Source organism: Astatotilapia calliptera, chromosome 23, assembly GCF_964374335.1.
Source record: "Astatotilapia calliptera chromosome 23, fAstCal68.1, whole genome shotgun sequence".
Taxonomy (NCBI): domain Eukaryota; kingdom Metazoa; phylum Chordata; class Actinopteri; order Cichliformes; family Cichlidae; genus Astatotilapia; species Astatotilapia calliptera.
The window spans coordinates 11968169-11983624 of record NC_137443.1 but is presented as its reverse complement, the minus strand read 5'-3'; the positions used below and the strand labels follow the sequence as shown (position 1 = coordinate 11983624).

At 44.9% G+C, this 15456-nt stretch overlaps 1 protein-coding gene and 1 long non-coding RNA gene across 2 annotated transcripts; one reads left to right on the top strand and one right to left on the bottom strand.

The window, feature by feature from the left end:
- Positions 1-4927: 4927 nt before the first annotated feature.
- Positions 4928-14940, bottom strand: tmem59l (transmembrane protein 59-like). Its single transcript, XM_026159476.2, has 8 exons — positions 14655-14940; positions 13601-13706; positions 12781-12875; positions 12499-12651; positions 8474-8579; positions 8262-8376; positions 7632-7749; positions 4928-6680 (listed from the first exon to the last, which is right to left on the bottom strand). The coding sequence occupies exons 1-8, from the start codon at positions 14817-14819 to the stop codon at positions 6522-6524; spliced, it is 1017 nt and encodes a 338-aa protein (XP_026015261.2). The 5' UTR covers positions 14820-14940; the 3' UTR covers positions 4928-6521.
- Positions 6680-7219, top strand: LOC145424211 (uncharacterized). Its single transcript, XR_013905197.1, has 2 exons — positions 6680-6948; positions 7078-7219. It is a non-coding gene; the product is annotated as an uncharacterized LOC145424211 (long non-coding RNA).
- Positions 14941-15456: the final 516 nt, after the last annotated feature.

Below are 15456 nucleotides of genomic sequence, written 5' to 3'. Positions count from 1 at the left end.
ACGACCGGGGGGTGGGGGGTGCTCGGAATTCAGATCTGACGCGCTGTTAAAGCTCTGATTGAATCTTTGTTTTAGGCGCAGGCGAGCTTTGTGACAGATGTGGTGAAATAAAGTTAGTCCGCGTGGATGTGTGTGTGTATGTATGTATGCGTGTGGGGGGGATTTTTCACCCCCTCCACAAAAACACAAAAGTTTCCAGCATGTCGGAGCTTATCTGACACACAATCACATCCACCCTGACACTTGTCACACACAGTTGGTGTGACTCAGACGGCTGCAGAGCTGACAGGTTTCATCACACACACACACACACACACACACACACACACACACACACACACACACACACACACACACACACACACACACACACACACCATAGCTCCATTCAAGACTTTAATTTTAAAATGCGTCCACCCCCAAGTAGTCAGAATATTGCGTGGCTGGGGAAAACGTGGACCCTTTTGCGTGGGTGCCAAATAAACCCACCTGCAAAGGCGTAAGTTTCAGCTGTGTCATGTATAATATTAATATTTTAAAAAGCCTATTTGCACCCATTTGCCTATTAATACCATTACTCGCGCTATTAGCGCAGCTTTATTTAACTTCTCATCTCCAGGTCACTTCCGTGCGAGCGCGTGAACACATTACATGTTCATCATTTTCTCTGAGTGTAATATTTGAGATAAATTATTCACAAATATACACGACAATGGAGCATCCAATCAATCCCCCTGATGAACTCTCCTTCTCCTTCCCTTAACTGTCTCTGGCTGTCGCTCCTCTCTCATTATTCTGTTCATTTTCACAGTCTCTCACACACACGCGGCTCTGTGTAGACCCCGTGTTTGTGTGTGTGTGTGTGTGTGTGTGTGTGTGCGTGTGTGTGTGTGTGTGTGGTGGCTTGTTTAATGCACTGCAGGTTGGTTCCTGCAGCAGGTCTGGCCAGATAAGAGCAGCACACAGCTTTCTGCTGGGAGGGAGAGCGAGAGAGGAACATTACCTCTTCACTCACATAAACCATTAAATTGTAATAATGGGGCCACCAGCGCTCAAACCTGGTTCCATAGCGCCCCCTAAGGGCGCTTAGCTGAGGGACACCTGACTGTCGGGGTCTCAGATGCGCCCCAAGGCTGAATGACACGCTGATGACAATGACTTGGTGATCAGAGAGGAAACAGAGAATAATTTGGAGCTTTGGATTCACAGTTGCTGTTCTCTTTGTTGTGCTGTGGGGCAAAGCGGAAGACTTGCACACACACAAATAACAAATTACATTTACATTAAGCCTTTTTTTTTCATTGAACCAGAAGCATCTGTGAGAGCAAAGAGGCAGCTCTGAAGCTGCGCTCAGATCATCGTATAGAGAGAGCAGATTCAGTTTCCTTGACCTCAGCCTTGATGTATGAAATTCAAATTCAAATTCAAATTCAATGACATCCATGTGCTTTGAGCCAAATACCTCCTGGTCCCTGATGCTGCAGGGAAGCAGCGCCGAGACCCTCAGTTACTAAATGGTCGTCCACACGCTGTGTTCAAAGTACAGACAGAGCTCTCGTCAGGTCATAAATGTCAGCTCGTGCGACGTGTGTTGTCCGAGCCCGAGGCAGCAAGGACCATAAGGTCTCAGTTTATCTTTCCCTGCGTCCACACGGAAGGCCTGATTGTGGCGTGCAGAGCGAGAGTGAGACAGCAGTGCCCATTTGCATTAAATGAGTCAGCGCGTCTGTGTGAAAAGAACAATCCGTTACTTTATTTTTCGTCAACAGACAGAAAAATAAATAAAAATGTATTTTTAACCAGACCTGATAGTCTCACTCACAGAAAACCTCTCTCCCCCACTCTCTCCAGTTTGTTATCAGTGAGATCCCACCGCTGCCAAATCATTCAGTGCACACAGAGCGAAGGCCAGCTCGGTCAAGTTCCTGGAGTGGTGCTACAGCAGGCAATTTTTCTCTCTTTACCTAAAGTGTCTGAATGTATGGCCGACAGATCTGAGCTTTAATCCGTCTCCTGGATGGCTGAGTGTGAAGTTAAAGACACAGATTTGCACCTTGCACCTTGAGGAGTTGAGCTCATATGACAAAACAAAAGAAAACTCCCAGAATATTCCATCCTCACCTTCCCGGCCCCTGCCTTTGTCTTCATCTTAACTCACTCTGATTCCCTTCACTTACGGGCCTGTTTTACCTGTCGTCACTTGTTGGCACACACAAGCACGGCAGTGTTAATAGAGAGCGCTGCCTTCACAGACACACCATGCATGGTGACCAGTGACAGCAGCACCACCACCCACTTCAAACTGTATCCTGCCAAAACATCACTGGGTGGTGTAATATCACACCCTCGTGTAGAGAAGCTTCTTCCCTTTGATTATGTGTCACAGCTGAGGCATGTTTTGATATTTCCTTCCGTCTGTCTGTCTTTCACACAGCCATCCAGCATGTTATGCTAATTGGACACATGCACTGGAAGCTCTGTTGTGTTGCCCTTGTTTTGTGGTGTTTGATTATGAATTCAATGTATCTCGTCTGTTTTTGATGCTGTGACAGAGACACATAAGAAAATGTCCTCTTCTCTTCTCTTCTCTTCTCTTCTGACTGAGCTGAAGAACTTCATTGCATGTGTTTGTCTCCTGCAGGTGAATGCAGGTAGATGCATCCTTTCTTCTCTCAGCACTTTGTCCCAGTAGCTTTATTTTGAAATACTCGGTTACCCCTGGGAGTCCTCTCGTAATGGCACAGTTATATAGAGTTGTCTTCACATACAGGAGTATTCTCTAAGGAAGAGTGTCTGATGTGAAAAGAACTAAATACAACCTCTTTTCTCTGTAGCATTAAGAATCTTAAAAATAATCCCACTCACGTTTAGATGAATGAGCTTGAGCAGGATTCAGGATTTTAAAAATAGCAGAAAGTCCTATAATCACCCTCCCACCAAACCTCTGCTGCCACCAAGTGGACTGAAATAGTTATTACACAATGAAGAGAGCCTGTCAGTGGAAATTCTATCTATCTATCTATCTATCTATCTATCTATCTATCTATCTATCTATCTATCTATCTATCTATCTATCTATCTATCTATCTATCTATCTATCTATCTATCTATCTATCTATCTATCTATCTACAATAGGATGCTTTACAATGACAATAATTAATAAAGTAGTCCAACTTTGTATTCTTTAACAGCAAATAAGGAAATGACTGATTATAAAAACTATGAATGAACAGTGTCTGGTGGCTTAAAATTGCAACATATTTTCATAAAGTGTTGCAGATGATTAATAAAAAGGTTAATGGTGTAAACATCGTTTCGAAGGCTATTATAGAGCTGAAATGAATGTTTATTTAAGAGAAGTTGTGTGAGTGAGTATGAGCCAGGTGGGGTGTCCTGGTTCATTGTTGTCACTTTTATTAGCAGAATAACATTACGACCGGTGACGGGTAAAGTGGATAACATGGATTATCTCTTCATCTGTGAGTGGGCGGGGCACATCAGGGAGCAAGTGAACATTTTGTCTTCAGAGCTGATGTTCGAAGCAGGGAAAATAGGCGAGTGTGAGGATTTGAGTGCGTTTGACAGTATGGTGTCTTGTGGGGTGTTCTCGGTCTGCAGCGGTCAGTGTCTATTAAAAGGTCCAAGGAAAGAACAGCGGCGACCCAGAGACAGGGTCATGGGCGGCCAAGGCTCACTGGAGCGAAGGCCGGCCCGGGTGGTCCTACCTGGTAGATGAGCTGCTATCGCTCAAACTTTCATGGAAACGGTGCTCCCCGATGGCTGTGGTCTCTTTTGGCAGGATAATGCACTGAAAGCAAAAATGGTTCCGGATTGATTGAGGAGCACAAAATCGACTTTGAGGTGTTGACATCCTTCACATTCAGTCCAGTCGAGCATCTGTGGGATGTGCTGGACAAACAAGTTGGATCCACGGAGGCTTCACCTCACAGCTGACACCACAGCACCACAGCTGGAGACTAGTGGAGGCAGCAATATTAGGCAGGTGGAAATAATGACTGCTGTATGGTGAGTGTGGTTTTTACACACTGGGGCTGAGAATGGGCTCACTGATCAGTAAAAATATATATTATAAAACAACTCTAACATAAAAATAAATAATACACGAAAAGTTAAAAGTCATAATTTAACATAGTTGTTATCGACTCTTATGATATTATACACTATTAAAAATATATACATTTCAAAAATAATTATTTGATATTAAACAAACTAATGACAAAATAGCAAAATGATTAGTCAATTAATTTTCCTGTTTGTTGGAAACTGAAAACAAATTATTTACTAGATTAATTTAGCTTATAAGCTAAATAAGCTTTAAGCATTTTAAAGCTTATTTAAAAATGTTATTAGTGTGACTGAATAATGAATTCAGGTGGGCTGCCTGTCTTGGCCGTATAAAAGTGAATAACAACATTTCAGCCTGATGACCTTTTCGCCCGCACCATGGGACCCGCTCTGTTCAGGCTGGGGGACATGTTCAGCAGCGACACATGTGAGTGACGTTCATGTGCTCATTTACTGTGTTTGGGTGCTTCTGAAATAATCTGTGTAGTGTGTCCGGCTGTGGCTCGGAAGTTAGAGGAGGTTGGACGGTTGGTGGTTCGATCCCCGGCTCCTCCAGTCTGCACGTTGAAGCCCTAATGGTCCCCAGAGCACCCACTGGACTGCGTGTGCGGCGTCACGGTTAGAAAGTGCTTAAAGGCTTAGAATAAAGCACTGTATGAATGTGATTTCAGTGTAGCGTTATATAAGTACCGGACCATTTGCCATTAATCTTCTGCTCTCCATGCTACCGTTAAGCCTGATATTATTTCTGTCTTTACGAGCTTCACACACACGCTGACACAAGCACGCACGAGTGCGCGCTTTGTCTGAGGTTTTCTATAGGAATGAAAAAAATCACGCTTACCATGAAAACACTTTATTTCATCATGTTGTATCGTTTCATTGAAAATTAACAGACCAGTAAAAAGGAAACAATACAGTTTGAAATCCATCTTCACGTTCCTTGCGGCATACCTCCGGCACAGATATCGATCGGATGGCTTTTTAAAAAATTATTATTAAGAGTCCTTCCTGTATATCATGAGGATATTGTCATTCGTTATTACGCATTCTATTCAAGGTTTACAGTAATATGAACACAAAAAAATCACAAGTCTACAGTAGAGTTGTGCCGTAGTGGCGAGCGGTTAAGATAAACTATCAAAGAATCACTTGCATGCACGCTTTTTTGTCTACATAGCCTGGATTAAAAGAGAGCGCTACAGGACATCTAAAGCACTGAGAGGAAAACAGAAAATCTTTTCTAAGACTGCGACTGTGCTCAATAACAAAGGTCTGTGTTAAAAGCTTTGCATTACACACTGTTACAGAGGGAATCCATCAGTATGTGCTCCTAGGACATACAAAATAGTCAGCTATTAGAAAGCACATATAACAGCTATGAAGTCTTGAAGTGATAGAAGAGCAATAACAGAATAATTATCATCATAATAATAACAATAGCATTATTAATAATATAGCAACAGGTGTGATCTGTCTTTGTGTGTGTGTCTCTCTCTAGCTGATGTTACAGTAGTTTACATACAGACTAATTACATTTGCATGATGACTGAACTGTACATGGTACTGCAAAAACACTAACGGGTAACTCACTTTGATGACTCGGAATATAACGAGGAGAAAATAAATTAAGGTCGATTTTTGCTCATTTTTAAAGACGGCGTCCGGTTTAAGATTTAATTCGAGCTGTGTGAAAAGACAAAGATCCAGAAAACACACGGGTCTGAGGCGACGAGAGACGCCGACGTGCTGTTTTTGTACCTCTGAACCCGGCGAGGGTCACTCACCTGAGAACCGTTTCACGCTGCCGAGACGCGAATCTCAATTTCGAGGCCATTTCTGCACAGATCACGGTGCTGACTGAGTAAACGGATCATAAACTGCGAGGGATTACTCTCAGAGTGTTTCGCTCACCTTTCATTCATCTTCCTTTCCTCTCAGAGCTGTTTCTCCCTCTTTGCTGTGAGCAAGCCACTAATTAATCCAAACTCTCTGAGAACGAGGGAAATTGAATCTAAGATGAAGCTCCGCGTTTGTCTTCTTGTCCACACTTGACGAATGACACGAGCGCTCTCGGCTGCGGTCTGTCCTCTCTGCTTGTCTCGCGCGTGGCTCGGAGACGAGACTCATCAATAAGCAATGAGCGGGCTAACCATTAGGGAACGACCTCGCTTGACGAAACCTGGATTGTACAAAGTAATGAAATGCATGACAGGTGGAGCTGACACAGAAAAAAACCCAACTGACTGACACGAGCTAGATGTTTGTGTGAGATCACTTTAAAAGATGGAGGGTGCCATGCTCTTAAGAATATGTTTCTTTAAAATTCTGCTGATGGAGTAAGCATCGTAATGTGTTTCTTTCACCCCACCCCTCTTCTCTGACGAGCCTCAGAGTTTAGTCACCCGCTGAAGCGAGACAGCCGCTCTCCATCCTAAACGCACGTTTTGTTCAAGTCGACCTTCACCGGCAGCGGCCCGGCTTCCTGGCTCTCCTCCGATTGCTTTACGGTGACGGCGATGACGGGACTCAGGTGGTACGGGTTGACCTTGTGGGCGTTTTCCAGAAACTCTTTATCTCCGTTGATACTCAGCTAAAAAGATACAAAGAATTTATTATTTTTTTTTTTAAAGGCACATAATACCATATGGCGTGGATAAACTGACAGTTCTAGGAAAGCGTTTGTGTACTGCTGTGATTTAAAAGCTCCTTTTTCTAAAGGGAAGAGAAGGCACACGTCTGAGGTTTGACAGTAGCCGACAGCTTCAGCGATGGAAAGAGGAGATTTCTACCTGTATCCTGTTTTGCTTTGTTTTTCATGGATTTTTACCGCAGGCGTTTTGAGGATCCAGGACAAAAATGTGAGACCTGACAAACACACATCTGTGTATTCCCAGTTTATCAGAGTCAAATATATAAAAAATTCTTCAAAGTCTAAGTTGGTAATGCTGCGATTATCTAATGTTTGAAACATTCCCTTTTCTTTAAAGCTTTCTGAGAAGACTGAAGAACTCGTCACGATGTACGTCCTCCAGTGCATTCACAGCATGTTTGCATACACAGCAGCTTTTATTTACTCATAATTACAACTTGTGTAAACTATCAACAGATAAATAAATCAAATAAAACTTGTATGTGTGGCTGAGATATGTTCAGTAACAAAGCAAAGTGAGACACCGGAGTGCACAAAACATGCTTGTGATGATCCAGCCTGGTAGCATGTTTTAAGGCTGTGACAGGCTGCAGATGAAGTGCGCCTCACTAACGACTAATGGATTGGATGAGCAGAAAGGGAAGACCGGGAGAAGACATGCTAGCTGCTGTGGATGGGAAATGCTGATAAGAATCAGATATCAAAGCAATGTTTATGCCGCCTTCCTGGAATGAAATCCAGACTCAGACAGAAGTGGGCTGTTGTTTGGTTTGTGTTACTTTAAAGGTGTCCTTAAGGAGCTCCGAGATTAGAAAACACAGGTGCACTGCCCACCCAGGCAGAGCAGAATTCAAGATTTAATGTTGATTCATTTCTTTTCCAAATGTGTACCTGTGTCTTGATGTGCTGCTCCGGTGCGGTAACGAGGCTGGCACAGCTGAGCCACAGCATGACCATGATAGACAGGAAGAGACAAGCAGCTAAAATCCACCGTGGAAGGCCAGAACGTCTGCAGAAGGAAGCGGGGGAGCAGGGGAGGGCGTTAGAATGAGGTGGGCCAGAAAGACCGAGAAGATCGCCAAATTATACATAAATGCGCTGCAGATGTTGCATAGACTTAAATAGCATCTTGTTAATGCAATTAAAGTTCAAAGTCAAAGAATCAGAGAGGTATTTTTCTGCATGTTGAAACTCGTTTAGTGAAAGAATCACTTTATTTGATTCTCTGTGGTTATAAATGGCGTTTTATGAGTTTTGCAAACAGGATGAACTTCATCTGTTCAGCTGTCTTTGTCAGTTAGGACGTCAGTGTAAGGTCGGGGAGTTAAATGTGTCCACTGCCAAACACTGCGCGATACTGCAGCTCTGTTAGCTGTGCTAGATTAGCTTCATCAAACAGGTTTCAAGTGTCTTTAGGTTCATTTTCATGCAGGCTCCAAGGAACGCTTGTGTAAAAGCAATTTAAATTTATGATAAACGCCCTGCTTAAATCATTTAATTGGTGATTTTCCACAGTGTCACCTGGACATGCAGCCGAGGAAGTCGTGCTCAGATGCGAGGTCCTCCGGGTGCTGGACGGCGTGTTTCCCTTTCGCTGCAGCTTTGGGAGTTCCCTTCTCCCCGTGTCCCCTCGCACCTGACACACAGTTAAAAAAGTGGACATCAGTTCTAGCTGAAACAACAAATGGTGGGATATTGCAGAAGCATGGATGTGCGGAGCATTTTGGTCTAACCGTGGGGCCTCTGGGTGTGAGAGTGGACCTGAGGCCAGGGTTTGTCTGCCACGCTGGATCGAGGAGCCTGCAGCTCGGGCAGAGAGTACTCCATCTCTGGCTGGCTCTGAGGAGAGGAGAACAGCATCAGAGGAGCTCCTAAGCGATGAGAAAAGTCAGAGCAAACACATAGAAACCCCACAGAAGGCATCCAGGTGATCCTACGTCACCTTAAGGTCACGATTATAGTGAAAACCTTTAACATTCAGTTAATCTTTGCGGAAATTCTGACTTTGGACACAAAACACCTGCTTCTCTTTTCTCTCCTTCATACAAAGATTTGAGATTCTTACCCACAGACAGCCCTGGAGCTGGAAGGATGATTCAAACTTGTATTCAAGGACATTTCAGCCCTTTAAGAGCCGTCTGTGAGGGTACAGCCTACAAACGCTCCCCGTGAGTTTCTCAGTATAACGACAGAGTCTTTCCGGACTCTGAATCTTTCTCCTCTGTTCAGTAAAAGTTCATTTATTCGTACTTCAGCATTTAACGTCGTGTGAAACCAACGCCGTCATTAGAATTCGTTTTTTCAAGCATGCTCAGTTTCCTTTTCTCTCAGACACTGAAATAAGTTCACTAAAGCTCCTTTTAGTGGGACACCATCTCTGAAAAACATCTTTTTAAACCCACATAGAGCCTGCTGTTGCCATTTGCACTGTTGTGTGTTTCATTACGTGCGCGATGTTTTCGGTTCCCCTGGAGAACTCATTAAAAGAGGATTTTGCCTCCCTACTGCTGACCCTCCCTCCACTCTAAACAGCAGCTGTAGTCAGTTGTAACGATACTATTGCTGGCCTCAGCAACAGCACACTCTCACAGGCCTACTAACAGCACAACACATCCCCGTGGAGTGTCTTCTTCCCCATTATTCATCCATTCGGACACTCGACGGGATCTGAAACCTCTTGCTGTGTCGGACACTATAATCGAGGATCACTTTCACTTTATTCTTTACTTTGTTTTGGAAATGAGTGATCTGCTAACTTAGTGAGTGATTTCAGTCACATGACCAGAGCAGCAAAGGACTGCTGACGCGCTGCAAGTCACTCTGGAAACTGAGTTTATTCTCACTCATTTTCAGTGGCGGTCCTAGCCTGTTTGGTGCCCCGGGCAAACACTCCCTCTTCCGCGCATGTTCTCGCTTCGCTTGTGGGGGTGTCCTCCACGACGTGTTTGTCAGATAAACTGGTCGTAGCTGTGGATCTGAGAGCGTGTGTGGATGTTTATCGTCCCCTGTCCAGGGTGTACCTCAGATTTCGAGCCTTCCTGTTCTGTGGTCAAGAGTATTTCACCGTGCCTATGCAGGAAACATGCACTAACATATGCATACGGGGGGGGACTATTGTGCTACCCTTTTGAAGGAAAAAAAACATGTACACCTCCCCCATTCCATCTCACAGTCCTGATCAATCAACATCAAGAAGGGATCCAAGTTAAACTGTGATTGTCATCCACACCCTTGCTCCCTGCAGCAGCTCTGCATCCAGCACACGTGTCGCTTGTGTCCGTGTTTATGTCAGTATTTATTCACCGCACACAGAGTTCAATTTGTTTGTTAACAAAAACCACGGCTCAGCTGGAAGAGGCGCTTAATCGATCCATTTTGTTTCAAACGCTCTTCTCCCGCCACCTCATCGAGGGCTGAACTGTCAAAACAACAAGGTGGTGTTGAGAAGGGATAAAGAGGGCTGCTTTGCAAGTCTTTCTTTAAAATTACAAGTTTGTTTTTCCCTTCAGTAGGAATAACTAAGAATCGTATACTGTCTGGTTCCTGTGAGCCGCCTGCTTGTTTTTATGATGCTTGCTCATATTATTATCCTCGCAGCATGGTGTCAGGCAAAGCTCTCTGTATACAGTCAGCCTGTAATGGACAGCCATGTCATTTTTATTTCAGGCAACAGCGGTTTATTCCCCCCTCCTTTCTGCTGTCCCGATCCTTAGCCCGACTTTTTCTGTTGTTTCAACACTCGGGGAGTCAATCTGTCGAGTTGGTGGCGGTTCGCCAGCTGCCCACTAAACACAGGCCTGATAGTTTTCTCACTGCCTCTCGGAGCCTGCTGGTTTCCCCCTGCTGCTCCAGTCTGCGTGTCGCTGCCATAAAGAGCAAACATCCATCACCGAGTCCAAAAGAAATGTCGGTAATTTCATATTCTGCGCTTGCTCCATCGCCATATATGAGGTTGAGAATTACAGCCCAGCGTGCACACACATTTTTATACCTAATAATGAATTTCAGCATAACAGACAGCTCTGTGTTACACAGAAGCCTTTGTGTATGCGTTAGAGTGCATAAATACTATCATTTCCCACAGAAGCCTTTAATTATGTAGCTTTAACTGCCATTGAAGTCACTTATACAAACGGGAAAACACTTGGGAGAGATGGTTTTTGATTTTGGAGGATCTGTCTGGGCAGTCGGTGGTTAAACAGACCCAATCTTATTTTAGCTTTAATGTAGAGGTGGTTTACTGTGTTGGCTTTAACAAAAAAAGATACACTAACATCTGAATTTACTCTTTTCAAAAACAGAAAACGCGACAAATGCTGAATCTTTTTTCCACTCTGCATCTAAAGACGCACGGCGATGGATAATGGAGAGGTTTTTTCCAAGTCAGCCAAGGTCACCAGACACACATGACCTCAGCTGTCAATGCAGAAAAGTCTGCATCAGCACCACAGCGGAAGAAGCACTTTCACTTTTTCACTGTTCTTCGGCGTAGTCTGTTCTGTTTAATCTTGCAGTGAGTTTCCATCATGAGGTGAGCTCAACAGCTGGTCATCAAATATGCATGGCAGCGAGGGGAAGTGACATCATTTAAAAGGAAATTTATAAACAATTAAAGTGCAGTGAGGGGGAAAAAAAACCCACCCAGCTCTCTGAATTCAGCCACCTTTCCTCCACCCCGCTGTGTGCCCTTGTTCACTCAACCTTCACAGATGCACTGACTCTAAAATGAGCTGTGGCCCAGGCTGTACACAGTGTATACCAGAGGATACATTTCACAGTTCTAACGGGAAGGAAGCAGAGATGAGCTCATCCAGTAATCTATAAGGGCTCGCTGGCTTGCCTTAACCTCCAATTAAAAACATATGAGGCGTAAAATCGCTGTAAGTAGTCATTTTATATTTTTCCAACACCGGTAGGCAACAGACCCTGCATGAACGAATATATCCTGAATATACTGTGCAGATACTGTGTACATGCAAATTAAAATATTCTGTCTTTCCAGTCACGTGGTGTGAAATTTGTAGAACAGACTGAAGATCTGACCGAAGCAAAAAACAGGATTCCATCTTTTTGGTGGTTTGTCTTAATTTTGAATGCGGGGTAAGAAAAGCGGCGTAAATGCTCACACTGCTGTTTTTATTTACAGGTGACACATTCAGGGCATAACTGAAAAGTAAAACAAACGTTCCTAACAGCCAGCCAGTGATGACGCGTGTGGCTGCCGTGGGATCAATGACCTCAGTGAACATTTTCCTGCATTGCTACTGCAGTCAGATCCAACCCGCAGTTATCTCCTTACATCATTCTTTTATATACAGCTTATGGAAGGCGTGTCCAACATTAGGTCCGGGGGCCTGAATCGACCCAGCGAAGACATCAATCTGGCCTAATTGGTTGGCTTTGTGAATTTATGTGAAGGACATAAATTTTGGTGTTTTCACAAGTTTACAGCTTCTCCTGCTGATGAAGAGCTCCCCCTGTGGCCACTCACAATGCACCGAGGTAATTAAATTACATATTAAACACATTTACGTCTTTACAGTTTAAGCCCTAAGAGTCGTCAGCATTTCTGATGAAATTGCTTCTCTGTCTTACATTAAGGTATCTCACTGTGGAGTTAAACTTGTTTACACTGACAGAAATTGGAGTTTCACTGGTTCGGCTAACATATCAAAGCTGTATGTGGCCCACAGTGTAAAATGAGTTTGACATCCCTGCTCTATGGTGTTCCCTGTCTCCCAGTGCCAGCTGGTCCTACCTGGAAAACCACAACCTTGCCGTCGTCAGCCTGCAGGTAGAAGGTCCAGGTGGAGGAAATGAAACTCTGGGCGGAGCTGACAATGTCATTGCACCAGCTGGACACGGCCTCCATCACAGAGGGCGGCTTTGGGCGGAGAGTCATGGCCTTCAGCTGCAGGAGAAAGAGCAGGATGGCAGTGAGGGTGGTCTCCTGTGTACACACTTGTGCCAAGTTTAAACCGACACCTATAAGTTGTGTGTGTCTGGGTGCACCCTTTGAGCGCAAAGTGCTCTTTCTCACCTTCCTTCTCTTGATCTCGGGTTCGGAAGGCTGGCTGGCACAGCCGGTGCTGCAGGCCTCCTGCTCCAGCAGCTTAATATATGCCTCCTGGCATGCTGTAGAGAGAGAGAGAGGGCGCAGTAGTGAAGTATGACAGAATATATAAAAAAGGAAAAGAGCAAAAGCAGGTTGACAGCGCAGATGAAGGAGCGAGAAAAGAAAGAATGAGCACAAAAGGGAAGTCAGCAGAGAAGAAATAAAACAGGTGAGGGCAGAAAGAACGGACACAACCGAGACGACTTGCTCCACAATGCTGTTACTGAAGCAGGAGGAACCGGGGTATCTGCTGTCTGGACAGCAAATCACATCATTGATTTTCAATACCGCAGTTCAAACAGGGAGAACAGCCTGAAACCCCCCACCCTGACAAAAACGAGCCTGCCAGCTTTCAGAAAACACCGCAGTGTTTACCAGAGCTTTGATGTTGCTCTCCAGATTTTATTTTCAAATCCAGTCCTGTCTTTTCCAACGACTACAAAAACACCAAATTCGAGATAAAAGAGCCATTGTGCTTCGTATGGATTTTGACCCTCGTGACCTCTCTTCAGGATTTTCTTTCTTTTTTCAATCTGATTTACAATTAACATTGAAGAAAATAGATAGATAGATAGATAGATAGATAGATAGATAGATAGATAGATAGATAGATAGATAGATAGATAGATAGATAGATAGATAGATAGATAGATAGATAGATAGATAGATAGATAGATAGATAGATAGATAGATAGATAGATAGTCAAGCTAACAGCCCAATGGACAGCTTGACACACTGACTCACCTCCCTGACACTCCTCCCTGCTGGTATTAAAGCCAGCATTGCCATTGACAAACTGGCAGATGGAGTAGAGGCGACAGCCACGGTGACAGGCGTTCATTATGGAGTCCTAGCAGTCAAACAGACAGAAGGGGGGGTTCAAAATTAGAGATGTCTCCTATAGTCTTGGATAAACTCCAGATAACCTTGTTAGGAGCTGTGACATAGATGGGTCATGGCATTCGTAATGACACGGTGCAGCTGTAATATTATGGCCTGACATAAACAGTTTATAAGACGCGTTTAGATGCTGCCAGAGAAAGCTGATGGTAATAAGCGAGCTCCATGAAAATTTTGCAGGATACTGATGTGGTGAGAGGAGGATGCACATTGCTGCATCCTCCTCTCACCACACTCTTGATGCAAATAAAGAAACAGCGTCCTCTGGTGGCCTCGCTGGGAATAGACGAGACAAAAAAGGTTTTTGGCCAGTTTATTACAGCCTTGAGCTTTTCATCATCTTTACTGCGTTTCCGCGCTGATTCGGAGGGAGGGGAAAGGCTGTTTATCCCAAAGCGCGAAGGTGAATGCGTACACAGCGTGTCTGGAGTCGCTGTTCTGTGTGATGGACGCAGAGCTTTGGATCGCAGATTTCAAACCGGGTGTTTGCAGCTCTACCCTTTGCCGCCCTGCAGGGTGTCTGAACCACACCTGAAGGCAGCAGAGGAGGAGAAGGGGGGGAGGGGGGAGACAAACACCCGAGATATAAAATCTGTAATCCACGGAAACTCACAAACCTCACGGTCTCAGCCTGCCGCCCTCCGTCTGGCCTTGTCTGCGTAAACCTGTCTACAAACAGCGGATCCGAGTGGGTCACTGACGCAGTTCACGTCTCGACTGGCCTTTAAGATGCACACAGAAATCAGCTGCATCCATTTTCGGCCTAAGTGCGCCGAAGCGTCCCTGAGGCCCTCGCGCGGACCTAAACACGTTCACTGCGGGTTATCGTGAGCTCTGGCTCCCCCGTTAGTCTGCGCTGCGCGCCGCAGCGGGATGGAGCCTGCCGGGGACAACTTACTTTAGCGGGGCTTTTGTTTCTGATGGTGAGCGCGCACTGCTTCTTGCAGTAATTGATGTCGCCCAGCTGGTCGTCAAACAGATCGGAGGACGCTGCAGCAAGTCCAGCGAGGAGCACGGAGAGCAGGGCCGAGAGCGCGCACATCCTGCCGCCGAGCCGAAGCATGCCAGATCCCGGAGAGAGCCGCGGAGAGTCGCTTTGTGGCGCCACTGCTGCTGCGGATGCTGCTGCTGCCTCAGCCCGGGTCCCGTCTGCCGCTCCGCTGATCTGCCTCTGCCCGTGGCGTCACGCGCATCATCATCATCACGCACGCGCCGTCAAACAGCCTACTCGATCCGCAGAGCAGCCTTTGCTGCAGTGCATAAACGAGCAGCGGAGAGGAAGACCTGACCCACACCTGAGACCTCACAGAGACACAACACGCAACTCACGGTCACGCCTGTTAGAAGAACGGTTTACTGCTGGGTTACCTGAAAAAGGGGGATCATGAAAAAGTTTAACCGATGCTAGTTATAGAAGTATATGTATAGAGTATATGTAGCATAACATAACACAACATAACATAAAATAATATAACATAATGTAACGTATTATAACATAATATAATGTAACATAGTATAATATAATACAATATAATATAACATATAACTGAGAGTATTTGTGAGCATTTGTACCTGAGAGTATCCATATGTTTCTGACAGTATTTGTGAGTATCTGACAGCATCTGTAAGTTTCTAAGAGTATCCGTGAGTATTTGTGAGTATGTGTGAGTATCTGACAGCATCTTTAAGTGTCTTTAAGT

Excerpts from the sequence above, each read along its gene's own strand:
- tmem59l (XM_026159476.2), bottom strand. The coding sequence starts at position 14,819 with ATGCTTCGGCTCGGCGGCAGGATGTGCGCGCTCTCGGCCCTGCTCTCC. Across the intron at positions 12,652-12,780 it reads CCGAGATCAAGAGAAGGAAG|CTGAAGGCCATGACTCTCCG; the intron begins GTGAGAAAGAGC and ends TTTCTCCTGCAG. Across the intron at positions 8,377-8,473 it reads TCACACCCAGAGGCCCCACG|GTGCGAGGGGACACGGGGAG; the intron begins GTTAGACCAAAA and ends ACTGTGTGTCAG.